General features: G+C 37.6%; 1 protein-coding gene and 2 non-coding genes across 3 annotated transcripts in view; all 3 read left to right on the forward strand.

Moving 5' to 3' along the window:
• The window catches only part of WDR43 (WD repeat domain 43), a 46,494-nt gene extending 21,299 nt beyond the window's left edge, over positions 1–25,195 (forward strand). The window contains exons 6-18 of the mRNA XM_060651713.2: positions 3,510–3,612; positions 4,611–4,675; positions 7,367–7,538; positions 8,820–8,906; positions 9,786–9,917; positions 11,402–11,533; positions 16,128–16,214; positions 16,840–16,871; positions 17,876–17,939; positions 20,478–20,591; positions 21,051–21,120; positions 23,401–23,447; positions 23,552–25,195. Coding sequence (XP_060507696.1) covers positions 3,510–3,612; positions 4,611–4,675; positions 7,367–7,538; positions 8,820–8,906; positions 9,786–9,917; positions 11,402–11,533; positions 16,128–16,214; positions 16,840–16,871; positions 17,876–17,939; positions 20,478–20,591; positions 21,051–21,120; positions 23,401–23,447; positions 23,552–23,737 — 1,291 coding nt within the window. The 3' untranslated portion in view covers positions 23,738–25,195. The remainder of the gene's footprint in view (positions 1–3,509; positions 3,613–4,610; positions 4,676–7,366; positions 7,539–8,819; positions 8,907–9,785; positions 9,918–11,401; positions 11,534–16,127; positions 16,215–16,839; positions 16,872–17,875; positions 17,940–20,477; positions 20,592–21,050; positions 21,121–23,400; positions 23,448–23,551) is intronic.
• On the forward strand, positions 9,364–9,443 carry LOC132672736 (small nucleolar RNA SNORD53/SNORD92). Its single transcript, XR_009607662.1, has one exon. It is a non-coding gene; the product is annotated as a small nucleolar RNA SNORD53/SNORD92 (small nucleolar RNA).
• LOC132672738 (small nucleolar RNA SNORD53/SNORD92) lies at positions 10,211–10,286 on the forward strand. The gene has a single exon (XR_009607663.2). It is a non-coding gene; the product is annotated as a small nucleolar RNA SNORD53/SNORD92 (small nucleolar RNA).
• Positions 25,196–26,494: the final 1,299 nt, after the last annotated feature.

A 26,494-nucleotide genomic window follows, 5' to 3' on the forward strand; every position in this document is an offset into this window, starting at 1 on the left:
GTTGTGTAAAACATTAAAACAAAGTTATTACAGACATTTGTGTATAAATCTTTGTATGGACATATGATTCATTTCTTTTGTGTAAATACCTTGAGTGCATGGGTAGATCATATGATAGATGTATATTTAACTTTTTAAGAAATTGCCAAGTTTGGGCCCCTGGCTGGCTTAGTCAGTAGAGCATGTGACTCTTGATGTCAGGGTCATGAGTTCAAGCCCCATGTTGGGGCTACTGAAAAAAATTGTCAAGTTTTTTCAAAGTGATAGTACCATTTTTACATTTTACATTCTGACCAGCTATGTATAAGAGTGCAAATTCTTTCATATCCTCACCAATGCTTGATATAATCATTTAACCTTAGCCATTTTAATAGGTATGTAATGGTACCTCCCTGTGGTTTTAGTTTGCATTTCCCTAATGGCCACTCATGTTGAGAATCTTTGTCCTGTTTGCTATCTGGATATGTTTCTTGATGAAGTATCTGTTCATATGTTTGGCCTATTTTTTATTGGGTTTGTTTTCTTACTGAGTTTTGAGAATTCTATATATATTCTCAATATAAACTCATTATCAAGTATATGCTTTGCAGATATTTTCTCCTAGTATGTGCATTGTCTTTTTGAAGAGAAGTTTTTAATTTTGATGTAGTCCAGATCATGTTTCGAGATCTTTGCTTGATTAATCCAAGGTCACAAAGGTTTTCTTCTGAAAGATTTAGTTTTAAGGCTTGCATTTTGAGCTAATATGTGTATATGGTACAAGGAATGAATGACAGTTTTTAAAAAATTTTTATTTAAATTCCAGTTAATATACAGTGTAATATTAAAAAAAATTTTTTTAATGTTTATTCATTTTTGAGAAACAGAGTTAGAGTCAGGGAGGGACAGAGAAAAGAGGGAGACACAAAACCTGAAGCAGGCTCCAGGCTCCAAGCTGTCAGCACAGAGCATGACGTGGGGCTCTCAACTCACAAACTGCAAGATCGTGACCTGAGCTGAAGTTGGCTGTTTAACCGACTGAGCCACCCAGGCGCCCCGACATACAGTGTGATATTAATTTCAGGTGTACAGTATAGTGATTTAGCACTACCATAAATACCCAGTGCTCATCACAAGTGTACACCTTAATCTCCATCACCTATTTAGCCCATCCCCCACACCCCCAACCACTAGTTGTGTATAGTTAAGGGTCTGTTTCTTGGTTTGCCTGTCTTTTTCTCCTCTTTGTTTGGTTTCTTAAATTCTACATATGCATGAAATCATATAGCATTTGTCTTTCGCTGACTTACTTCACTAAGCATAATACTTTCTAGTTTCACCCATGTCACTGCAAATGGCAAGATTTCATTTTTTATGCCAGTGTGTGTGTGTGTGTGTGAGAGAGAGAGAGAGAGAGAGAGATGTATATCACATCTTTATCCATTCATCAATGGGCTGTTTCCATAATTTGGCTATTGTAGATATTTGGTATTGTAGAAATATCAGGTGCACGTATCCCTTTGAGTTAGCATTTTTTTTTTTTTTTTTTTGAATAAATACCTAGTAGTGCTGTTCTTGCTGGATTATAGGACAGTTGTGTTTTTTACATTTATTTATTTATTTAGAGCGAACGAGAGGCAGAGAGAGAATTCCCAGCATGCTCTGTGCTGCCAGTGAAGAGCTTGATGTGTGGGGGCTTGATGCCACGGACTGCAAGATCATACCCGAGCCAAAATCAAGAGTCAGATGCCCAGTGACTGAGCCACTCAGGCACCCCTATTTTTAACTTTTTTTTTTTTTTTTTGCAAATGTCTATTTAGGGGAAAGTGGGGGGATCTGAAGCGGGCTCTGCACTAACAGCAGTGAGCCCGATTTGGGGCTTGCACTCAACGAACTGGGAGATCGTGACCTGAGCCCAGGCTCAACTGACTGAACCATCCAGGCACCCCCTTATTTTTAACTTTTTGAGGAAACTTCATAACTTTGCAGAGTGGCTGCACCAGTTTGCATTCCTGAATGGATGGAAATTTATGTTCTTGTGTTAGGAATATCCATTGGTCTCAGTACCATTGGTTGAAAAGACTATTTCCAGTGAACTGTTCTTGCATATATACATGGATATACACATACAGTTGGTTCTTATTTGCAGTTGTTATGTTGTATAAAGTCCTCATGAGCGCAGAGTTAGTGATACTGAACTGTGAGTCCTCCGGGAAATATAAGGTTAGGTTTCTGCAAGTTTTGTTGGTTACATTTTTGTCATCTAATCAATATATAGCCTCGTTTTATGTGTGTTTCTGTTTGAAAATACATCATGTATATAGTTAATTAACTCCTGTCAGAACAGAGTTTACCTAACAAATATTTTTTCCCTTAAGGCATATTACAGCTTCTTTTGCTCTTAGATACATGAGACAGCACTTGAGCACTATACTTAGGGCACTGTTTATTTTTTTATTTTTTTTGAGAGAGAGGGCACAAGTGAGCGAGGGGCAGAGAGAGGGAGGGAGAGAGAAGTGGTGCTCACCCAAATTGGGGCTTGAGCTCACCTGAAGTGTGGTGTGGGGCTCGTGTTAACCTGATGGAGGGCTTGAACTTACAAACTGTGAGATCATGACCTGAGCCAAAGTCTGGTGCTTAACTTACTGAGCCATCCAGGCGCCTCCTTAAGGGACATTTTAAAAGTGAAATCACCAACAAAAACATGAAAACAAAATGAAAATACTTTATAGCATTCTAAATAATACTAATGATACTAAATAATACTGATAACACTTCTGTAGTGTGAGAGCTGAAGGAAGAAGTCAGAGCATAGCCTTGTTGAACATTGTGGGCAACTCTTACTATTTTTCACTGCTTTGAGCATTTTTACTGCTCTGTTCAAGACTATGGAAGTTCCACAAATTCTGATTCAGAGGCTAACAAATTTTAGCAAGTAAGCAAATTCTCAAAGAAGGAATCCACAAATAATGAGGATCATTTGGGTTAAATATACGCATGGGTCTATTTCTGGACTCTATTTTCTTTGCATTGCTATCGTGTGAATTCTCAGATTAATCTATAGATTCAGTGTAAACCCAGTCAAAATCTCAGCAAACTCTCTTGTAGAAATTGACCATCTGATTTTAAAATTCAAAGAGAAATGCAAAGGATGTAGAATAGCCAAAACAATGTTGAAAAAGCAGAAAAAAGTTGGAGGACTCACATTGCCTGATTTCTGGACTTGTCAAGCTACAATAATCAAAACAGTGTGGTATTGGCATCAAGATAAACAAACAGATTAGTGGAAAAGAATAGAGAATGTTACTAATTGTTTAAATCTGCATAAGGGCATTAGTGCTTTCTCTTTTCCCTGCAACCATGTAAAGTGGCAGTGACACAAATGGGTCTAAGTTTGATCTGTAGTCTCTTTATTTAGCTTTCAAAAGATGCAAAAACTATTGGGAATCTAATGCTGTTACTCCTGTTAGGTGCTCATCTTTTTTTGTTGTTAAATTTCTTACTACCTAATCATGGGTTTTGTTATCTAGGCAGGTCCGGTCAGAAAACAAAGAAAAGAATGCAGTGATGTCTTTTACAGTTACAGATGAACCTGTCTATATTGACTTGACGTTGTCAGAAAATAAAGAAGAGGTAAATGGCTCAATTTTTGAGAATTTGTTTTTGGATTTCACAAATTATATTTTTAAAGTTAGTGTTTTGATGATTTAATGATTTGGGAAAGTAGGGGACATGAGGGAAGAAAGAACAAAATGTAACAAAAATCTTCTTGGACTGTCCGGAGTAACCATTAAATAAATCACTGGTGTGCACTTCCGAGCAGGGGGACCGTGTCCATGGTGTTTTCAGGGATCTTTTTTTTTTTCCAAATTTTTTTAACGTTTATTTATTTTTGAGAGACAGAGCATGAGTGGGGGAGGGGCAGAGAGAGAGGGAGACACAGAATCTGAAGCAGGCTCCAGGCTCTGAGCTGTCAGCACAGAGCCCAATGCGGGGCTTGAACCCACAGACTGCGAGATCATGACCTGAGCTGAAGTTGGATGCTTAACCACCTGAGCCACCCAGCCACCCCCCGTGTTCAGGGATCTGACTGCTCTGACATGCGGGGCCTGCCAGTTTCTTTTGTCAGTGACTTTGCACTTGGTAGTGACTTTGCTCCTGTAACTTCCAGGCTGCATTCTCCTTGTTATCTTCTTGGCTTAAACTTTTATTTCTATGCTTGACAACAACTCCAGTTGTTTAGATGACAGTAATGAATTTTAACGTTTTTTTTTTTTTTTTTTTTTTTTTTTTATTTTTGGGACAGAGAGAGACAGAGCATGAACGGGGGAGGGGCAGAGAGAGAGGGAGACACAGAATCTGAAACAGGCTCCAAGCCATCAGCCCAGAGCCTGACGCGGGGCTTGAACTCACAGACCGCGAGATCATGACCTGGCTGAAGTCGGACGCTTAACCGACCGCGCCACCCAGGCGCCCCGACAGTAATGAATTTTAAATGCAAGAGTTGTGCCACCTTGGTGTTCTGACTTTTTCTCTGGTTATTTAAAGGGGTGGGGAGGACAGTTGAAGTTTTATAAGTATATTATGAAAGCCATTCTCCATTAGAGTAATCAGTTTAATTTTTCTTTCAGCCTGTCAAGTTAGCTGTTGTTTGCAAAGATGGTCAAGTTCATCTTTTTGAACACATATTAAATGGGTAAGTACGAAATTTCTCAAGTCAAATTTGTTTTCTTTCCCTGACTTGTTATTCTTTTTTGTTCCTACCTCAGTATTCTTTGCCTTATATTACTTTTCAGTTAGGTTGTTTTGAAAGAATTATTAATTATCCATATGAGTATATACATTTCCAGTGAGGATTCAAGTTTTCGGATTGTGGACCATTTCTTCATATTTGTGGTAGTAAAGTAGTTTTATGATATATGCTTAGTAAATGTTGGCAGTTCTAATGATGCATTTTGTTGGTTTACCTTAAAGTTTATATTTATTTTGAGAGAGAGAGAGAGAGTATGCATGCATGCATGAGAGGTAGTGGGGCAGAGAGAGGGGGAGAGAGAGAATCCCAAGCAGGCTCTGGTCAGCTTAGAGCCTGACATGGGGCTTGATTTCATGAACCGTGAGATCATGACCTGAGCCGAAATCAAGAGTTGGATGCTTAGGGTGCCTGGGTGGCTTAGTCGGTTAAGCATCCGACTTCAGCTCAGGTCATGATCTCCCGGTTTGTGAGTTCAAGCCCCATGTCGGGCTCTGTGCTGACAGCTCAGAGCCTGGAGCCTGCTTTGGAATCTGTGTCTCCCTCTCTCTCTGCCCCTTCCCTGCTCGTGCTCTGTGTCTCTCTGTCTCCCAATAATAAAAAATGTTTAAAAAAATTTAAAAGAGTTGGATGCTTAGCCAACTTAGCCACCTAGGTGCCCCTCTAGTGATACATTAAAAATTTTTTTTTACCGTTTATTTATTTTTGAGAGACAGAGACAGAATGAGCAGGAGAGGGGCAGAGAGAGAGGGAGACACAGAATCTGGGTCAGACTCCAGGCTCTGAGCTGTCAGCACAGAGCCCGATGCGGGGCTTGAACCCACAAACGATGAGATCATGACCTGAGCTGAAGTTGGACGCTTAACAGACTGAACCACCCAGGCATCCCTCTAGTGATACATTTTAACTGAAAGTGGTTCAGTTGGAAAAGTTTGCTTGTGAACTTGGTAAAACCTTGATTTCTAACTTTGATAATAGTTTCCCTTGCCATATATATGTGGATCAATGAAACATGGCAATGCTATTGTTTTAGTGGACAGAGGGGGGTGTTGCTGTTAGCATGTGTAGTAGTCATAGAGCTAGGATCAGTAAATTATGACCTGTGGGTCAAATCCAGTATGACCATACGTGGCCCCCCAAAACTAAAATATTTACTATCTGCTCTTTATAGAAAGCTTGGCAGCCTTTGCCATTCTCTGTAAACGTGGTCTGAGAATCAATCATGTGAACTTTAAGATGGTTTCAACTTTTTGTCAGTTGGTATTCTTCCTTTTACAATCCTCATGTAGGAATTTATTTAAGTATAAAATTGTTATGAAGGCATAAAACATTTAAAAACATTTAGGATGTGTAGACAATAGGTTATAAAGCCTAATTCTCCCTGCATTGAGTTCTCCCTAGAGTAACTCTTAACATTTTGGTGTGTAACACTTGAGGCCTTTATTGATACAGGCATACACGTATGTGGAACATATAACTAAGGGCCCAGAGATGGTGGGCTGCTGTGAGGAATTGGGCACCTCTCCATGGGCAATAGCAAGCTGTTGCTTTTATGGAGAAGACTGATAAGGTTTGACCTCATCAGGTATTAAGTGTTAAAACATTATTAAGCTTTTGAGTCATTCTGTCGGATGTGTTGAGAATAGACTACAGAGGGGTAGAAGACCAGAAATCCTGGATGGAGATGGTTGTGGAGTCAGGATAACTAGGAGGCATGAGCTAGAAGGATGGTGTGGTGCACCTGTTGGGAGTAAGATGTCTGCGGTGTAAGGAGTGAGAGGCTGAGACACAGTGAAGGGCGGGGCTGTTGGAGGCAGGAGGACAGTGTATCAGAAGCATCATCAGCCTGCACGGTGGATGCAGAGACCAGACTGCTAAGAAAGGAATTCCTCAGGAGTAGTGTTAGAATGACAGCCACTAGAATCTTCAAGAAATCTGGGGGAGTGGCCCAGAAATCATTGGATGACAGCAGGAGAGGGAGGTAGCTGGTATCTGGTAACACTTTCCCAGGTTTTAGAAGGGAAAGAGTTTTGAAATGTTTGTGAAGAACACGGAACACTCTTAAAATCATCTCATGCCTAGGCTTCTGACATAAAGGCTATGGAGAGAAAACAGCTACAGCTTGGGAGATCTGCCCTGATGTGCCAGCGTAGAGCAAGAAGCTGATGAAAGCCCTTGGATAAGCAGTAGATAATGGAATTTTTTATATTAGACGATGGAATTTTGTTGTTTATATTTTGCTGATAATTTTGCTCTTGGAACTGCATTGCGGAGGTCATGGTGAGGCTTTTGTGGGTTGGAAACAATTGGAAATGGGACTGATTGGAACAGGGCATGTACAGAGAGTTCCCTGGGACTGAAGCACAAGGCAGCGAGAGAGTACCTGGGATCTTGGCGCCCTTTATGGGGCTTGGCAATGGGATGGAAGGGCATATGGTGTCCAGGCAGATTTGGTGGTGAGGTCTTGCTAGATGAGGTCTTGACAGCAACACTAGTGGTGTGGGGATCCTGGTCACTCTGGTGATAGTGTGGAGCCCACAGGAGGTTACATTTCTTGACTTGATGCCAGCTTCAAAGCATTCATAGGAGACGTTTCAAATTTTCTAATCTATTTATTTTTTTTTTTTTCATTTCTAGATACTGCAAAAAGCCTTTGACTTCAAATTGCACAATTCAGATAGTGACACCTGGGAAAGGCAAGAAATCAACACCAAAACCCATTCCTATTCTAGCAGCTGGGTTTTGCTCAGACAAAATGTCATTGTTGCTTGTATACGGCAATTGGTTTCAGCCCACCATTGAGCGAGTGGTACGTAGATACTACTCTGGAGTAAAGCAAAATAGCATCAACGTGGACATGAAAAAAAAAGATGACTGTGGAGTGATTCATTGGTCTGCTTATTTGAATACTTAAAAAGAAGTCGTGTATTTTCCTGTAACTGAAGGATCTTTCACTGGGTAGTTTATTTTAGTTTGTGAGAGCTATGTATGTAATTTTACTTCACCTAGCATATCAAATATTTTAATCCTTAGTCAATATGAAAAATTATTTCTGATATTTTATTCGCCTTTTTTTTTGGTATTCTGTCTTTGAAATCTGGTATATATTTTCACTTACGCACATACCCAATTACCCAAAAGATACATCTTAATAAAAGAGCCTTTAGTAACAGTACTCATTGAGTTTCCTAAGTGGAAATGTAATGGGTGGTGCAATTACTTAACTTTTTTGAAAGTTTCTTTGGAGACTTTTGGTGAGTTATGGGCGTGTCCAATAGGTGATTTCTTTAGCTTGCATTTATACTGCTTTTATTCAGTAAGGCCTTCTGGGGATGATGACTGAAATATTATGTGCCCAAGCAAACTCTTGTGGAGTTTATTTTACTTTTTAAGAATTTAACACATGGATATGGTTTAATAAAAAAGGGAGAACGGTATTAAGCTATAAACGTAACTCTCTGTGCTATACCTGGACCCCCTAACCGTCCTCTAAAGATGCAGCCATTGTTTCCTGCTTGTTTTGTGTCCTACCAGATGCTAATTAATTATATGGGCACAGAACAGAGAATTACATAAAACCATACAGGCTTATGGGTAACATGTACTTTGCTGCATTTGATTGTCCCCCTTGTAATGGCACATCAGGATTTAGAGATCCACCTTAGAGCAATTTGTTCATCAGCAGTGCTGTCTTTGACTTGCTTGTGGAAAGTATAGTGGGGGGACCCTAAATAGCCCGGATTATTTTTTTACAAGGGTGACAAACAGGAATCATTAAAAATCTGTTATAGTTTAAAAACCTCTTCATCTTTTAAAACTATACATGTGAAAAATTTGAGCAGTTCATAACCGAAAAAAGTACACATTATGCTTAATATCTTCAGAGTTGACCCACTTTTCTCTGCTGCCATCAGTCCGAGTAGTGGGCAGTCTGGGTGGCTGAGTTTTGTGGGGAAGCTTTCTATACTTTTTTGTATTTTTATGAAAATGCACAAGTACGCATTGGCTTTTCATGTTATTCTTATTTCCAATTGCTTTGTTTGACATTTCCGCCCCCTTTCTTCCCCCCTCCTTAAAATTATATTCCCAGGCTTTAAGTTCCAAAGAACCTCACATGTGTTTAGTAAGAGACATTTCAAACTGCTGGGCCCCCAAAGTAGAGACGGCTATAACAAAGGTGAGTGCATTTCGTATTAGAAGTTGAGAAAAAAGAGATTTGGGTGAATTGAATTGTTATATAATATTATGTTTAGACTCTTTAATACCCTCCTTATGATCTTAACAAATTGGTGAGATTAAGTTTTAGGTAACAAGATTATACAGCTTCTTTCCTGTGCTTTTGATTTGTTGAATGAATGAGTGAATAGACAACTAAAAGTTAAAGACTTGGGAGTTAGTCCTTTACCCATGTGTGATCATTAAATAAATACAATATTTGTCAATAACTTATTTTGCTGATTTCAGCATTTAAAGGAGGAATCCTATATTTAAGGATATAAAGCCCTGTATGATGGGTTTGGAATTAAATACCATATTTAAGCTTATCATCATGATTTTCTATTTTGAATATAACATGGCATCTACATGTAGATACATGTTTGGCAGTTTAATGAGGAAAAAAAAAAAGCCAAGACCTGCTATGATGACATCCATATATGGTTTCGCTTCTGGCTGAGTTTCAGAGATGACACCTTTCTCTTGGCTGTCTGAGCATTTCTGGCAAAGCTGGATTACTGGAGGTGGTAGTAAAATGTACAACTTCACTCTCTAATGTTTTTAAGTAATCTTTAAATGTTGTTTTTCCTGGTTTTTACTCATGTGCTATTGAAAACCTTAAAACTATAAACTTTCAAATTATAATTTGGAAACTTATTTACTAACATTCAATTAAAATTTGTCTGTAGTTCTTATCATATTAAATTAATTATGTTAAGATTATGTTAAGATTTTCCAGTAGAAAAACCAATTAAAAGCTGTTAGTTTTCTTTGGGGCTAAATCTTACAAGGACTGAGGCATAATTCCCTTTGTCACTTGCCGGCTATTCCTTTTTAACAGGTGAGGACACCAGTGATGAATTCTGAAGCAAAAGTTTTGGTGCCTGGGGTACCTGGTCATCATGCAGCTATCAAACCTCCTCCTTCACAAACTGAGGAAGTAGAGAGCAAGAGGAAATTAGGGGAAAATGAGGTAATAGAATCACTGACCATTTTTGAGTTTGAAATGTAAGATTACTCATGAGACTAACAAATTATTGGGTAGAGCCAAACTTGAAACTTTAGGAACTTAACTAAGATTGCTGCTGGTTCCCTCTCTCATCCCGAGCAGCACAGGTTCAGAAATTCCAAATTGCAACCCGAGGCTTCTACTTGGCCACTGTTAATGGAGAAGACAGACTCTTACTAACTAAAGAGGGTGCTGTTTTGACCATTGTTAGCAGTCAGCTGGGTCACATAATTGAATACGGTACCTTAAGCCAGGACTTGCTGTGATGATTTCCATTGGGTTTCGCATGTTGCTGAGTTCCAGTGATGCCTTTTCTCTTGGCTGTCTGAGCAGTTCTGGCTAGTTTAGTGAGTGTTGGCCTTTAAAAGTGGTCATCACTATAACCTCTTCAAGTGCTTACAAACTTCATTTTTTCTCAGCTCCCTAGACCTTCCTGTGGTTACTGTACTTGTCTCTGTAGACCTTTTTCTTATGTGTCACCCGAAATGATGTGAAATTTTAATTGTTTTATCATTAGAGAAAGATTGTTTCTTTACCTGATTTTAAATGTCTTCCTTTGTAGGGTGTGTGGGGGGATGGGGCTGAGTAGTTGTTCATTAAAATTATTCCTTAGTAACATGGTATATGTATTTAAAAATAACGTGCCAACTTTCTTTAACCTGGCCTAGATCCAATTATTTAATTTCCTCCTGCCTTTTTTGATTTTTATGCTAACCTAAATAGGAGGCTTTGCCAGAGCCTATTTGCCATAGTAGTCACAGAGTATTTGTATTTTGATTTAGTTACTAAGAGGCGGGCAGAACATGGTTGTTAGACTTGTTTTAATAAGAGATAAGTTCTCTACAATTGAGTTTTTGTGTAGCAAATTGCATCCTGTTTATTTACACTTAAATTTTAGATTCTTTTATCAAGGGAACTTGATTTAGTAGAGCATCTTCTAGAAAATCATCATTTGGAACTAATAAAATGAAAAATAGGAAAAGACATTTTAAAAATTGTTTTGGGAACATAGTTGTCTTTATTTTTCATTTTCTTTTGATAATTTTCCTTTTTTACAGATCTGAGGCTGATAACCAGGGGTAGCTCTAGAAGGGAAAGTTCTTTTGATAATAGGTCTTTTCTTGTGCTTTAGTAATAAGATACCAGATCTGTGTATTTTTTGAATCTTCTATAGAGAGATGTTTTTATGAATTACATTTTCAAATCATGACTTCTCATGCACTTCCAGATCACTAGGATCTGGAACCTTGGATTGCAGATAATACATTGGTCTCCATCATTGGCTTTATGGTAGTAAGATCTTGTTGGAATGAGAAAGAGCTTGTTTGTGTTTTTCATTGTGAACCAGTCAGTGCTTTTGTTTTTTGAGACATAGGAACAAAGTAATTCGACCAAACTACTTTAGGCCTTGTCTAGATTAACATTAATAGATCATTTCTGTTCTGCAGGTTAGCATTGAAGAGCGCCTGGGAGCACTGGATATAGATACAAAGAAAGAGAAGGATGACCTTCCACAGACAAATAGCTTTCCAGTTCTTCTCACACAAGGATTAGAAAGTAATGATTTCGAAATGTTAAATGTAAGTATTATAGCAGTTTTTAAAATGAATTAGGACAGTTAATTTTTCTTAGAAAGTGATTGACATAGCACACTCAGACTGAAGAGTCATGTGATAAAGCTGTTTTGAATTTAATATTTTGTGAGTTTAGTCAAATACATATCACTTGGTGGCACTATACAGACAGTCACCAACCTACAAAGGCATTGTATTAAATTATTTTGAACCTGGAATGCATTTTCTCATAGAAATATTGTTCTGAATTGTTATTAGGTCTTAGGCTTTAGTTCACAAAAGCCTTTATAAACATAGTGTAGCTGAATTATAATACTCAGCATTCTAGATCACAATTTATATTTTTTTCTGTAGGAAAATGCGTTCCTGAGTTTTTACTCTGGATTCCAGAAACTTATTTCCCCCTGGCCGTGAGAGGGGGCGGTGAGGTGGAACCTTGGCAATGGGTAGGAGGTTTGGGGGAAAAATTGAAGAGGGTTGGGGGTTATCTTGTGAAGTATTTAGAGGTAAAATACTGGAAATTTATATAAGGGAAGCATTTATTATTTGTGTGTTTGTAAGTTGGTGACTGCTTGTATGAAGTGACTTAATTAGGTCCCCTTAAATTCCAGAATGTAACAGTGATCTGTACAGAAAATTGAAGTGTAAAAATTGGATTTAAGCACTGCCTAATTAGATTAAAGCAGTTTACATTTTCTTAAGTGCATTTATTCTTCGTGACTCAGCAATATTATGGTGCCACTTAGTATTGATATGCCTTTTAATATGTAACCTGTGAATAGCATCTTTCTGATTTATATTTTGATCTAAATGGGAATATCTTATACTTGTGTTTAAGGTGACTTTGGCATAAAGGGGAAACTACATCCTAAAACTTAAGATTGCTTGTAAAATAGTTTGTAAGTGTATGTAATTTGGAAGGTGGATTTTAGTTTAATATGGCATAGAAATCTAGGTGAAAAATAAGCTGTAGAAAACAGCTGACCGGTTTTAAAATATACTGTTAACTTACCTGTTGTTATTACCTCCTTAATTGTGCTTTGAAACCTTCCTCAGTAGTATAACTAAATCAGTTCCCAATTTTTTTTTTTAAAGAAACATTTCAAAACATTTAAAAAATTATTACAGTGGACCACCATGGACTCATCACTCAGTTTCAGAAATGATCAAATCTAGCCAGTCTGTCTGTGATGGTTTCATTTATCTGCCCACATGTCTCCACACATTATAGTGAAGATATCTTTTAGAGACATCATTTTATCCATAAATAAATCCCTGTTCCACTGACAATAGCAAGTCCTTTTAAAAACAAGCACAATCCAGTGTGCCTAGGTGGCTTAGTTGGTTAAGCGTCTGACTTCGGCTCAGGTCATGATCTCGCGGTTTGTGAGTTCAAGTCCCGTGTTGGGCTCTGTGCTGGCAGCTTTCTCAGAGCCTGGAGCCTGCCCTGGATTCTGTCTCCCTTTCTCTCTGCCCCTCCTCTGCTCATACTGTCTCTGTCTCTCTCAAAAATAAACGCTTAAAAAAAAAACAAACACGATCTATTATCACACCTAATAAACAGTAATTACTTAAAACCATCAAATATCCATCAGAGACCATCAAATATCCCTGATTGTCTCATAAACTTCTTTAGTTTTTATTTTTGCTTCCTTTAAAACAGGATCCCTGTGAAGTCCACACAGTATTGGGTAGATATATGCCTCTTCTGTCTCTTGCAGTTAATTTTCTTTTTTAGAGGAGCTGAGTTATTAGCTGCATAGAGACCTCATAGTCTGTATTTTGTCTCCTGCAAAACTCCATTTTATTGGGTCATTTAATCCAATAAATGTTGTCATTAAAAAAATTTGTTTTTAACGTTTATTTTTGAGAGAATAGGACAGAGCACGAGTGGGGGAGGGGGGTCGGGGTGGGTGCACACAGAATCTAAAGCAGGCTCCAGGCTCTGAGATGTCGGCATAGAGCCCGACCCGGGGCTCGAACTCATGGACCCCGAGATCATGACCTGAGCTGAAGTCAGATGCTTAACCGACTGAGCCACCCAGGCACCCCAATAAATGGTATCATTTAACATGTTCCTCTGTCATATTTTCTATACACTGGTAGTTGTATCTCAAAGCTTGTAGAGATTCAGGTTAGAATCTTTTGGTACTTCAAAGTTGACAGTGTGTCCTTTTATTAGGTGTCACAGTTTTTGGGACAAATGAAATGATGTTTATGGAAGCACTTCTTAAATTATAAAGTATTGTACACATAAGACTTTCTCATTATTGTATTACTTAAGTAGAAGTAATTGGAAACTAGAATCCTGAAAAATTGGGTGCTGGAAAAGACCTGTAAATGTTATAGTGAGGGCTTAAAATAACCCTTAAAAAAAAAGTATAGAGATTTTCCCATACTGTATTGCCTGGGAGATGCATTCACATATTCTGTACTTCACTCTAAAATAAAAAGCGAGACAAGTTAAAAAAAACAAAACTCTTTTCTCCTAAAAATAGTCTTCCCCATTCCCCACAGTGACCTTATGAGGACACATGAAATATAGTAGGAGGACTTAAAGAATGAAAGAAGGGAGGTAGCAATGGCAGGGATACATCATGTGACTAAAACTGAGGTTAAGAATCCCCACCTTAGAGGGGTATCTGAGTAGCTCAGTTGGTTAAACACCAGCTTCGGCTCAGGTCATGATCTCACAGTTCGTGAGTGCAAGCCCTGTGTCAGGGCTCTGTGCTGACAGCTCAGAGCCTGGAGCCTGCTTTGAATCCTGTGTCTCCATGCCATAGAAAACTTGACGTTAAACTTGTGGCTTTAGGAAGGTGGAAATTTGACTCAAAAGAAAAGGCTATAGCTTATGAAAAGAGAAGAGAAGCCAAGTTATTGGCACCCAGAAAAGATAGAGATTTTAAGATTTTTAAAAATTTACTTAATTTTTGAAAGTGCCATTTATAGTAGTACCAAGAAGTTAAGATAAATGTATAAAAGATGACTTTCCCCCTATATTGAAAATTACAAAATTTGAGAGAAATTAACAAAGATAAAAATATATAGATATCTAAACCATGTTTGTAGGTTGAAAGATTTAATACTGTTAAAAATGAGGAATTTCCCCCACATTTGTGTTTTTAGTGCATTCCCAATTAAATTTCAACATCTCCAAGTAAAATTGGAGGACTTACCCTACTTGATTTCAAGATAAAGTTACAGTAATCAAGATAGTTTGGTATTGGTGAAAAATAAGTATAAATTAAGAAACTACAATAGTCCAGAAAAAGACTACACACAATTGATTTTCAATAAACGTACTAACTTGAGTTAATTGAGAAAGTAAACTCTTCCCAACAATTGGTCCTGAATCAACCAGATACCCATATGGGAAAAAACTGGTCCTGAATCAACCAAATATCCATATGGGAAAAAACGCATCTCAACTCTTACTTCATGAAAGTCGACACAAAATACATAAATGTAAAACCAAAACCTGCAAAACTTCTAGAAAAAAACAGGATAAAATCTACACAAACGTTTGTGGATGAAGTCTTAGATGGCTTCCCAGCAAGCCACCTACAGGAAAAAATGGTCATTTGGACTTCATGAAAGTTGAAATCTTTTGCTCTTGAAATGACACTGTTAAGAGAGTGTGGGAAGGCAAGCTGCAGGCTGGGAAAAAATGTTTGCAACTCCTTCATCAGACAAAGGATTCATATCCAGAATACACAAACATCTGGATAATGAGACTCAGGTCAAAAAACCATTGGTAAAGGTGTGAACAGATCCTTCACAAAAGTATTCAAATGGCCAATCAGTGCATGTAAACGTGTTCTGTGTCATTAGTCATCACAGATGAGCAAACTGAAGTGACAGTGACGTGATGCTGCACACCCATTATGGACCCATAAAAGACAGTTCCTCTGTTGGGGAGGATGTGGTGCAGCTGGAATGTCCTGTCATGGTGGTGGGGATATAAAATGGTACAGCTACTTTGGAAAACAATTTGGCGACTTCTTAAAAGTTAAGGATTTATTTACCTTAAGACCCAGTCATTCTACTGCTAGGTATTTACCTGGGGAATCAAAAATACGTTCATATAAAGACTTGTACACGAATGGTCATAGCAACTTTATATTTTAATAGCCAGAAACTAGAAAGAACCTATCTTTTGATTGGCTTAAAATCTTATCAAAAAGTTGACAATTGTAAAAGTTTTGTTGCTAAGTGTGATTTTAGTGTGTTTTGCTCACTCTTATGTGGTTATAACTCTAATTTTATGTAATGATGGTTTGGCAGCTTCTCTAAAGTGGCATATATCTGTATTTAAACTTATAGAGGTGTTCTGTATTATATAAAAATTTGTTCATGAAGTTTAAAATTTGTAGAGAAGAAATCTGTTTATCAAATGCCCTGATTCCTGAAGATTATACTTGCCTGATAGCCATGGACATTAACATAACATTTTTCAGTCAGTCCCTCCAGCAGCCGTCATTCACTAAAGTTCAGTTTGTAGTTTGTTTGGTTTTTAAAATCATTTTTACTGATAGTTTCTCCTGTAGTGTCCTTAGCTTCTGAATATGCTTATCTTTATATTTCTTTTATTTTCTCACAGAAAGTACTTCAGACTAGGAATTTAAACCTAATTAAGAGGACTGTATTAAGGATGCCCCTGCATGCTGTTATTCCATTGTTGCAAGAGGTAACTGAATATTCTTTTCATTTTAAGGTCCTTACACTGTGAATTAAAGAGAATCTGTATAGAGAAATGGATTTGCAGTATATAAGCAAGCAGAGTGTTTAGAGTAGATGATAGATCTACTTAAATAAGATGGACGTAATCCATATTTTTTCTGTGTATTTTTTTATTGAGATATAATTCACATATTATAAAATTCACCCCTTTGACGTGTACAATTCAGTGTTTTTTTTAACATATTCACAGACTGTGTAGTTCTTACCAAAAAAAAAAAAAAAAAAAAAAAAAAATCCTGTACCGGTTAGCCACTCCTCATTCTCCCTTACGCTCAGTTTCTGGCAACCACAAATTATTTTCTCGCCCTGGATTTGCCACTTCTGAACATTCATTCATATAAATCCTAGCCAGATTTTTTATCAGGTAATTACTCTTATTGTGGGAAGTATTCCTAGATTATGTTTGTTGAACATTGAAGAATTAGGAAATTTAGGAATTGTTTAGGAATAGTGATTTCCTAATAGTCTTTTCTATATTTTCTTTGTTCTTCTGGATGTTATGTATTGTGGGAATTGGTGCAGATTTGCTGCCTCTGACGTACTGTTGCTAATACTGTTTTTCTCCCCCTCAGCTTACAAAAAGATTGCAGGGACATCCTAATAGGTAAGATACTTAGGTGACTTAAATTGCTTTGATTTTATAAACATTTTAAAGGTGACTGTTAAAAACAGCAATTTCTGACAGCATGAAATTACATAGTGGGTAGCCCCAAATTCTAAGTAGGAAGACTCTATAAGGGTCAGACATTGCTCTTCCTACTGACTTGAAGGATTCTTATTCCTAAGATTTTAGTATAGTTTTCTCCTTTCTTTTAGGAAACTCGTGTTTGGTGTTTTGTTTTATTATTAGGTCATTTAATGAATTAGTCTTAAGATGTCATCCTAATCATATATAAAATTGCCATTTGTAGAATTCTCCCAACCTAAGATATTATAAGGAAGTATTTTATATGACTGAATTTTGTGGGTCTTTCTTGTTAATAATCTGATGATTAAGTATATAAATAGGAAGTTGGTATGTCAAAGATCCTAAGCTTTAAGTGTAGTATTTTCGGTGCTACAGTATATAATAAAGTTTTTCTTTTAGTTTTCTTCCCCCTCATAGACTCCCGTAGTGTTTGGAGCTCACAAAGAAAAGCCAAATAATTCATCGATTAGGCCGAGCTTATACATTTTTTTTGGTCTGTATTTGTCTGTTAATGTGGCATGGAAATCTTTTGCTATTTGTACCTGATAGTGAGTAGATGTTCGGGGTAAAATGCAAAGTCAGTTAAGCCCAGTTTACTGAGCCCATAGTTACTGTCTGTTAATTATGAAGTAAAGTCTGGGATTTATTCTTGAATTGTTTTAGAGGGAAGGGAGTTTTGTCCTCTTCCGGTCCATGTAACTCCCCCCTCACAATCCCTCCAGAGATGGGTATATTTCAGATCTCTGTTAGAGTCTGAAGGGATGAGAAGTCAGTGGTTTATTTCGTAGTGTTGTTTTCACAGGACACAATTTATGGATCTTCACTTGGCCTAAATTCTTCTAATATTACAACTCAGTTGTATTTAATTTTGAATTTGTGAATATTTGTTTACTTGGGTTTTTTTTTTTTCTTTTTTTCAGTGCTGTTTTAATGGTTCAGTGGCTAAAATGTGTGTTAACGGTCCATGCATCCTACCTATCCACAGTAAGTCATCAGCTGTAGTTGGCTTTGATAAAGATTATAAACTGAGGGGTTAATAGAACCATCCTCTCTCCAACTGCTCTTCAGCCATCAGCTGCTGCTTTTAAAGATTTTATTTTTCCCCAGGTGTGTGGTGTAGTAATGTCCATTGTTGCCTTTTGTAAATTGGCCTCTTTTTTTGCCCTGGGTTTTAAAAGTAATATATATTCTGTAGAGAACTTTGGAAAAATACAGAAGGGAGAAAAGTAGCATGCTGACTTATTATATTAGCCTTTAGATGTAGTTTTCTATGTATGTAACCTGTTTCACAAAATTATTTTTTACATTGTATGTATCTCTCCCCTGTCCTATCTTGTCCCAGGACAATAACAAATAGCTTGTGGTAAAAATGAAATTAAATATTTAATACATGTCATTTTGTAGGACTTCTGTAAGCTCTTGATTATCTATGCAAATGGGAAGCATGGAACATAAAATCTTAAAGCAACACCAGAAAAACAATTTTATGTCATAATATGAATTGTGTTCTTTGCCACATCATCAAATCAGTTATATTTTAAGCTAGAAATAAAATTATCCAATTTACTTTTTTCTTTAATTTTATTATTTAGTGCCATGTAATAGGTTTTCTTAAGAAAATTCTTAATGTTACTCTTCCTTTAAACAATTTTTTTCAATGTTTGTTTATTTTTGTGTGTGAGAGAGCACGAATGAGTAGGGGAGGGGCAGAGAGAGTGAGAGAGAATCTGAAGTAGTCTCCAGGCTCTTAGCTGTCAGTGCAGAGCCCAGCGCAAGGCTCGACCTCATGAACTGTGACATCATGACCTGAGCCAAAGTTGGACACTTAACTGAGCCACCCAGGCGCCCCTATTCTTACTTTCTTAACACAGTGTCATCCAACTTCGCCTGGTCCCTTGTCCCTTGTTCTGTCTCAGGCTCCTTTCCCCCTTTATTAGTTTGAAATTGGGAGAAACAGTTGGATAACCAGCAGTGTGTTCTTTGTGTCTGGGGAGAATTCGCCAGGATGTTAGAATGTGGGGAGGTACGCTGTTGGGTTTCCCAGGTTGCAGAATCTTGGGAGGGCAGTTGAGGGCAGTGGTGAGTGGAGTGGCTGATTGGCATCTGATGGGCAGGCACAGAGTCCCACAAGCTTCAAGACTTGGGACTGTGGCTGGTAAACCGGGCAGCACTTATTTTGTGACCTCATTTACTTGTGTAGAAGTGAAAAGAGCCCTAGGAGGCCTTGTAGTGAAATTTATTCCCGAATCAACTCCTAAGGTTGAACTGCTTGAGTAGTAGTTGTGTAATGTTCACAGTCATGGCAAAACAGACCAAAGAAGCGTGGTATAGAGAGGACTCGACTGCCGAGAGTTCTCTCACCTCAGAAAACAGTGGTTTTCCTTCTACATTTCCTTCCTTTCCTCCTTCCTTATCAGGTATCTTTACCTTCTTTAAGCCGAGGGACTGTGCTAGGCATGGGGCTTAAGTAATGGACAAGACACTCAGATACCCATATTCCTGGAACTTACCTTCTGAATAGGGACAAATAAGAGATGATGGTAATTGGAATGTGATCATGTTAAACTTTGTTTTATTCTTTTTGTGTCTGTTTGCTATTTAACATGTAAATGAAATACTCTTATTTATGCTAAATTGTCAGTGATAGGAGGACAAGTAAAGGCTAATTAAAGGGCAGAGTAGGGTCCATTTTTTGTTCCTATGGAGGGACAATTTAGTCCGTGCTTTAATTCCTTAAGCATGGTTCATAGGATTCATTAATAGGGAGTATGTTTGAAATACGATAAGGTCAGCTTCGTACTGTGTTGCTCTGTTGTGCTGGTCTCTGGTCTCTGGAAACTGGGAAGAGCTTCCTTCAACTTGCTCTGAGGACTTATGGTAGAAGTAGATAATACGATACTGTCAGAGTAAGTTTCAGAGGAAAGTCGTCTTTATCTCGGAGATATATGGTGGGGATGCATATATTTTTTAATGTTTGTTTATTTTTGAGAGAGACAGTGCAAGCAGGGGAGGGGCAGAGAGAGAGGGAGACACAGAATCTGAAGCGGCGTCTAGGCTCTGAGCTATCAGCACAGAGCCCGATGCGAGGCTCGAACTCCTGAACCATGAGATCATGACCTTAGCTGAAGTCTGATGCCCAATCTACTGAGCCACCCAGGCACCCCGGGGATATATCTATTTTTTATTCAGTGTCTCATTTGTATTGACCTTCTCTAAAACCTCATGATCAGCACAAAGAACAGCACCCTCCCCTGCTTTTTCTTGAACTACCTTGCAGTTTCTTCTGACCCTATATCATTACTTAACAAAATCCATTGTTTTTTTTTTGCCATTAGGACATTGAAGGCCTACAAAAATCTGAGATGTTGTTAGGCTGTGTCCCAAGCAGACACTGCCACTGGATGTGCAAGCAGATACTTGGGGGGCAGTGGCTGAATACTTGGGTGTGTCTGAGCATGATTTGTATGTTTGTTATTTATACTTTGTCATGATGGTATGACATCATCTTTTTTCCCTCCCTAGTTGCCTGATCTGGTACCCCAGCTGGGGACACTATACCAGTTAATGGAAAGCAGAGTAAAAACATTTCAGAAACTCTCCCACCTTCATGGAAAGCTTATTCTTCTGATTACTCAAGTGAGTAAATCAAATTGTTTTGTGCTAAACTTTGGATGTGATAGGAATACAGGGAGGAATTGAAAGCCGTGTGTTTCAGCAAGAAATTGATATATGTTAATAACTCGGAGATGTTATGTATTCGATCGTAAGTAAACCTAATTATGCCTGTTTTCCGGAGGGGTTCTCACTATCCTATTTCAGTTGTTAATATGCTTAGGACAGTTGTGCTATGAACAACAAGTTCCAGGCACAGAAAGAAATTCTGATCACCTTACAGGGTTTTTCAACTTTTACAGAGTAATTCTTTATCGTATTTGGCAAATTTGCTCTTTGCTCTGTATTTGACTATCGTATTAAGGCCATCCACCGTAGTGGTTGAGGGCAAGTTTACTGTGAGGAAGGTGGAGTGTGGTGGGGGTTGCGATACTTGAAATATCTGTGTACTCTGTTTCATGATAAAACTGTATTGTCTTTCAGGTCACAGCTTCAGAGAAATCAAAGGGAATGACTTGTCCTGAGCAAAAGGCAAAATTGGTATATGAGGAAGGTAAGGTTTGGGGGCAGTGTAGAATTTAGAATTGGAACATTCATCTTTTAACTTTGAATTCTGTTATCTTATTTTAAAGAACATGAATGTGAATAAGATCATGCTTGGCACACCTTCTGTGGCAAAATACGATCAAATGAGAAAAGAGAAGGCACAAATACAATAGAGTAACAAAAAAGGGCATTAGGTATGGAAGAGATGAACAGAAGTAGGAGAACACTGTGAACAAACTTTAGGCCAGCACATTATGACCCTAGATGACAATAGGTAATTTCTTAGGAAACATTAATGACCAAAGTTGACTAAATAAAAAGAACTAGAAACCTTGAATAAGCTGATGGCCCTAAAATTGGTTTAATCAAAACATTTGCTCAAAGATGCCAGGCATAGAGTTTTTATAGGTGAATTTTGATAGTCTTTCAAGGAATAAGTCATTTTTGTTACAAACAATTTTGGCATTTTATGAGTCAAAACCAGATTAAGGATATTAAGAAAACAACATTTTAGACCATCTTCAAATATCCTGAGTAGCAGATTATAGAAGTGCTTAACTAAAATACCAAGTAGAATTTATTTAAAGATTGTAAGACAATTTAGCATCAAGGATTTATTAATGTAGTTACTACATTAACCGATTAATAGAACACTATATACGAATAGATCTAGAAAAAGAATTCCATAAAATTCAGTCTTTATGTCATTATTGATAATCTAAGCAACCTCCAAATTTAAAGGAATTCTCTTAATCTGTATCAAGGCAGAGTTTGGAAGCATTCCCATAAAGTCAGGAACTAGACAATAATGTACTTTTTATTGCTTCTGGATATCCTGCCTAGTACTGTATGAAAGAAGTGAATTCTAGAACATTGGACTTGGCAGTTGTTAACCATCACAACTTAGAAAATGCGGCAGAATCTACAGTTATACCATCATGAATGAGATAAGGAAGTAAGTTTACTGGATATCAAGATCAGCAAAAAGGAATCGGAATCAGTAGCATTATTATGTTCCAGTAACATATTGTGTGTCTACTAACATGTGTCCCAGTCAGGAAATCTGTTAGGAAAAAGAGCTCATTCATAGCAGCAATCAAAACTATGAAGTCCCTAGAAATATATCTAAAAAATGAAACAAACCTTTATATAGAGAAAATTACAGAACATAACTGAAGGACATAAAAGCATACCTGAATTAATTAGACTTCATGTGCATTTTCCCAAATTTTATTGAGATACAATTTACCCATGACATTATATTTTTTTTAGGTGTGCAACATAATGATTTGATATATGTATGTATTACGAAATGGCCACCATAATATATTTAATTAACATCCATCACCATACATAGTTGCATTTTCCCCCCCTAACAATGAGAACTTTTTTTATTCTCTTAGCAGCTTTCAAATAAACCGTACAGTATTGTTAACTGTGGTCACCATGCTGTACATTATATCCGCAGGACTTCTTTATTTTCTAACTGGAAGCTTGTATCTTTTAATTTTCACTCATTTCTCCCTACCCTCCATTCCCCATGTCTGGCAACCACCCGTCTCTTCTCTGTAAGTTTTGTGTTGTTTAGATTGCACACATAAGTGAGATCATACAGTATTTATTTTTCTCTGTCACACTTACTGAACTTAGCCCAGTACCCTCAAGGTCTATCCATGTTGTCATAAATGGGATGATTTCCTTTTTTAAAAAGCTGAATGATATTTAATAGCTGAGTTCAGTGGCTGAATGTGTACCACATTTTTTTTAAACATCCATCCATTCCATCAGTGGACTCTTAGGTTGTTTCTGTGTCTTGGCTGTTGTAAATAATGCTGCAGTGAACATGGGGGTGCAGGTATCTCTTTGAGATCCTGACTTTGTTTCCTTCGACATCTACCCAGCAGCATAATTGATGGGTCATCTGGTAGTTTTATTGTTAATTTCTTGGAGAGCCTCCATACTGTTTTCAGTAATGCCAGTACCAATTTGCATTTCTACCAATAGTGCATGAGGGTTTCCGTTTCTCCACATCCTTGGCTTAAGTTTTTAAGGGTGGATTTTGTTAAGGTTTTGGTACTTTGTCCTACTCAGTGAGATCTTGGTGGAATAAAACAATAAATGTACTTTTATGCAAATAAGAGTATTAATAACTTAATGTTACTTCTTAGGTGGATGATAGCTGAATATATTTCTAAAAGTACATTCAGGAATCTGATTCTATTTAGTTTTTAGGGCTCTGCCCTCTGCTTGTTGATTACAAACTTAAGGTTGGGTTTTCTCCTTGTAGAGTCTTCTGAAGAGGAGTCAGATGATGAAATAGAGAAGGATTCTGATGTGAGTGATTTGTTTCCTGTTACACAAATCTGCTTTTATATCCTTGTGTTCTGTAAGAACGAGGGCTTAATGAATGCTTTCCTTTTTTAATATATTTCTACCAGGATAATTGGGATGAAGATGAGGAAGATAAAGAAAGTGAAAAAGATGAGGATGTTGATGAAGAGGAGGAAGAGGAAGATGCTGAAGAAAAGGACGAGGAAAATGGTGAGGACAGAGATGTGGCAAGTGAGAAGGAATTAAATGGAGACTCTGATTTAGATCCTGAAAATGAAAGTGAAGAAGAATGAAGATGGAAAAGAAGCCAATGGAACTATGTAATCTCTGGCTCACCTTGCCCAGTGCTGCCGAGTTCTCCTGGGAGGGTTGTCTCTGGGACGGATGCCAAGGACCGTTGCACATTTCCAAGTTCCTCATGGTGGTTCCCATGCCATCTTGCTGTCCTGAGCGCCCCAGACTTAGCTGTGTAAATAAGAGTGTTTCATTCAAATGTTAATAAACTTTACACAGTAAATAGACACATTTTCTGCAATGTACTGACATGAGTGTCCAATATATGGTATATTTTTATAATATAATATCCTAGTATGGTTGGTTATACCAAGAATTGACAGGAGTGAAGATGAAGACCTTTCCCTTGTAGGGTTTCAAGAACTGGACTTTGTGAAGGAGTCAGCTCTTATCTCAGGTCGGTATCTCTCGTCAAATCCAGATATGAAGCAGCACTAGTGAAAACAATTTTTAATTTGGTACATTTTCATAAAATATGAAGGGATGACTAAAGATTCATAGTAAAAACGGTTGCGATTTTAAAAATTAAATATCAGTTTCCCTAGCTTGTCTGTGAATGGTGGTGATCTGATTTGAGTCAGGCTGAATATTTGGAGTGCTTCCCCTAAACAGCCATTTATTTTTTAATCTGTCATGTGGAATATTTTTTTAAAACACAAAAAATTATGGTAATTAAAAAAACTAAAGAATTAGCCATATTAAGGATTTTTCTTGACTGCAAGTTGCCTGTAAAGAATCATCAGTGTATAGATTTAGAAGTATCCATTACTTGCAACTTTTTAAAAAATTCAGTTATAGCTGCTTTTGAAGAGGTTTTCACTTTTATTTAAATTACTAATGGATCAAAGAACAATTGTTTATTTTTTTCTCTTTGGTTTTAGATATTAATGATAACCTTGTTGGAATTTTTTTCCAAAGAAAATATTTTTATAATTCAGTAATTTAATGTTTTCCTTCCTTTTCATTACCCACTCTTGGCAGTGTTAGGGTATCTGTTTACCTTTAAAATAATAAATCTGACTCAAGATTTTTTTATGTATCTATAAATAAGTATTTTGGTGTGCAACAAAAGCCTTTTCAAATTATCAGTACTTTTTTTTTTTTTTTTTTTTTTTTTTTTTTAAATTTTAAAGAATGAGCCAGTATTTGTTTAGTGCTCTCTAGGGAACATGCAGATGGGAGCTCAACTCTAAGGGAGGGCTGGGGAGATGGGTTTATTTTTACCACCTGTGAATATGTAAAACACAAAACCATGATCTCTGAGGGACTTTTTAACACCAGTGGCAGGACAAGAGATTTCTGTGCTCAACTAATGGAGCCGGAGCCATATAGGCATCTTGGGAAACAAGTTTGAGCCAGCTACTGGTGTAATGTACAGTTATATTTGTCTATAAATGGAACTGTTTATGGCAATTTAATACCATTCTCTTTGTAAAGTGAATAAATATTCATCTTTACCCAGTCTTGTCTTGTGGTGTATGTAGAGGAACACAGCCACCTATTTGGGCTTGTGTGAAGGTTTCAAGAAAGTGATCCTACTCCGCTAGCGTTAATAGGTACACTCTCAGGGTTTGTTGGAAAACCTGGAATTTGTAACGAAGTGAAAGAACCAGGAACTTTGAATTGGGATGCAGCCCCGCTGGCTGAGTCGTGCTCCCACAGCCCGAGGCTACAGTGGTGGTCGTGGTTTCCCTGCACCTGACTCTCCCGGGAGAAGTAAAGGACCACGTGTGTAGTGATTGCTTACTAATTATTGTTGGGGTTAGACAAACCCGGGGCTTAATTAGGCTTGTTTCAAAGACGTTTCTAGTTTCATGGTGTTTTTCACCATTGTCGTTCCACTCCTAATCCAGGGCAACCGCGTTTTGTGTGTGTGGTGTCGTCTTTTCTGAGATTAATTTTTCCTCCCAAGCTTTTATTTTGAAAAGTTAACCCTACATTCATGATCAAGGATTAACACATTGTATTTGGTTGTGGTTACTGCTCTGTTAATCCAGAATATCCCCCTTTGTGTGTGTGTGTCATGATTTTGATATTTAAATGATACCCATAAATAAGGCTGTGTTGGAGAAATGTTGTACCATCTGGATTCGTCTGATTGTTTCCTTTTGGTTAGATTCTGGTTTAAATGTTTTTGGCAAGAATACTAACTAGGTAGGGGTATCAGATTAATTTGTAAAGAAGTCTTTGGGTGTAGATGAATATACAGAGTATATGTTTTGATGTAAGTAGGTATCAAACTTAGGTTTGGGACTTTTGAAGTTTTAGTGCAGCGGGGCTCTTGGGGCGCAGAAGTGGAATCGTGGCAGTGAGAACACTGGGTATATTGATATAAGGCTGTTCCCTATGGAAATTAACTCTCAGCATTCTACATTCATTCATTCAACAAATACTGATTGATTGTGCCTACTCTGTGCCAGGGATTATGTAGTTGCTTGGCATACATCACTGAATTCTGTCCTGAGAAGCTGTGTTCTACCAGAGAGATAGGCAAACACAATGTGTAAGAGCAAGTAAATTCTATGTAGTACGTTAGATGGTGACTTAATGGGGGGGAGTTGGGGGTGGGAGAGTGTAGGCTGCAGAATTAAATACATGATCAGGGTAGGGTTTGTTGAGAAGGTGAGGTTTGAATATAGACCAGGAGGGGTGAGGGAGTTAGCAAGTGGGTATCTGGAGAAGAGTGTTGTAGGTGAGGAAACTGCCTGAGCAAAAGCCCTGTGGCCAGCACCTGCCTGTGATTGTGTTGCAGCGAG

The sequence above is a fragment of the Panthera onca genome, chromosome A3 (genome assembly GCF_046562875.1).
Source record: "Panthera onca isolate mPanOnc1 chromosome A3, mPanOnc1 haplotype 2, whole genome shotgun sequence".
NCBI lineage: Eukaryota > Metazoa > Chordata > Mammalia > Carnivora > Felidae > Panthera > Panthera onca.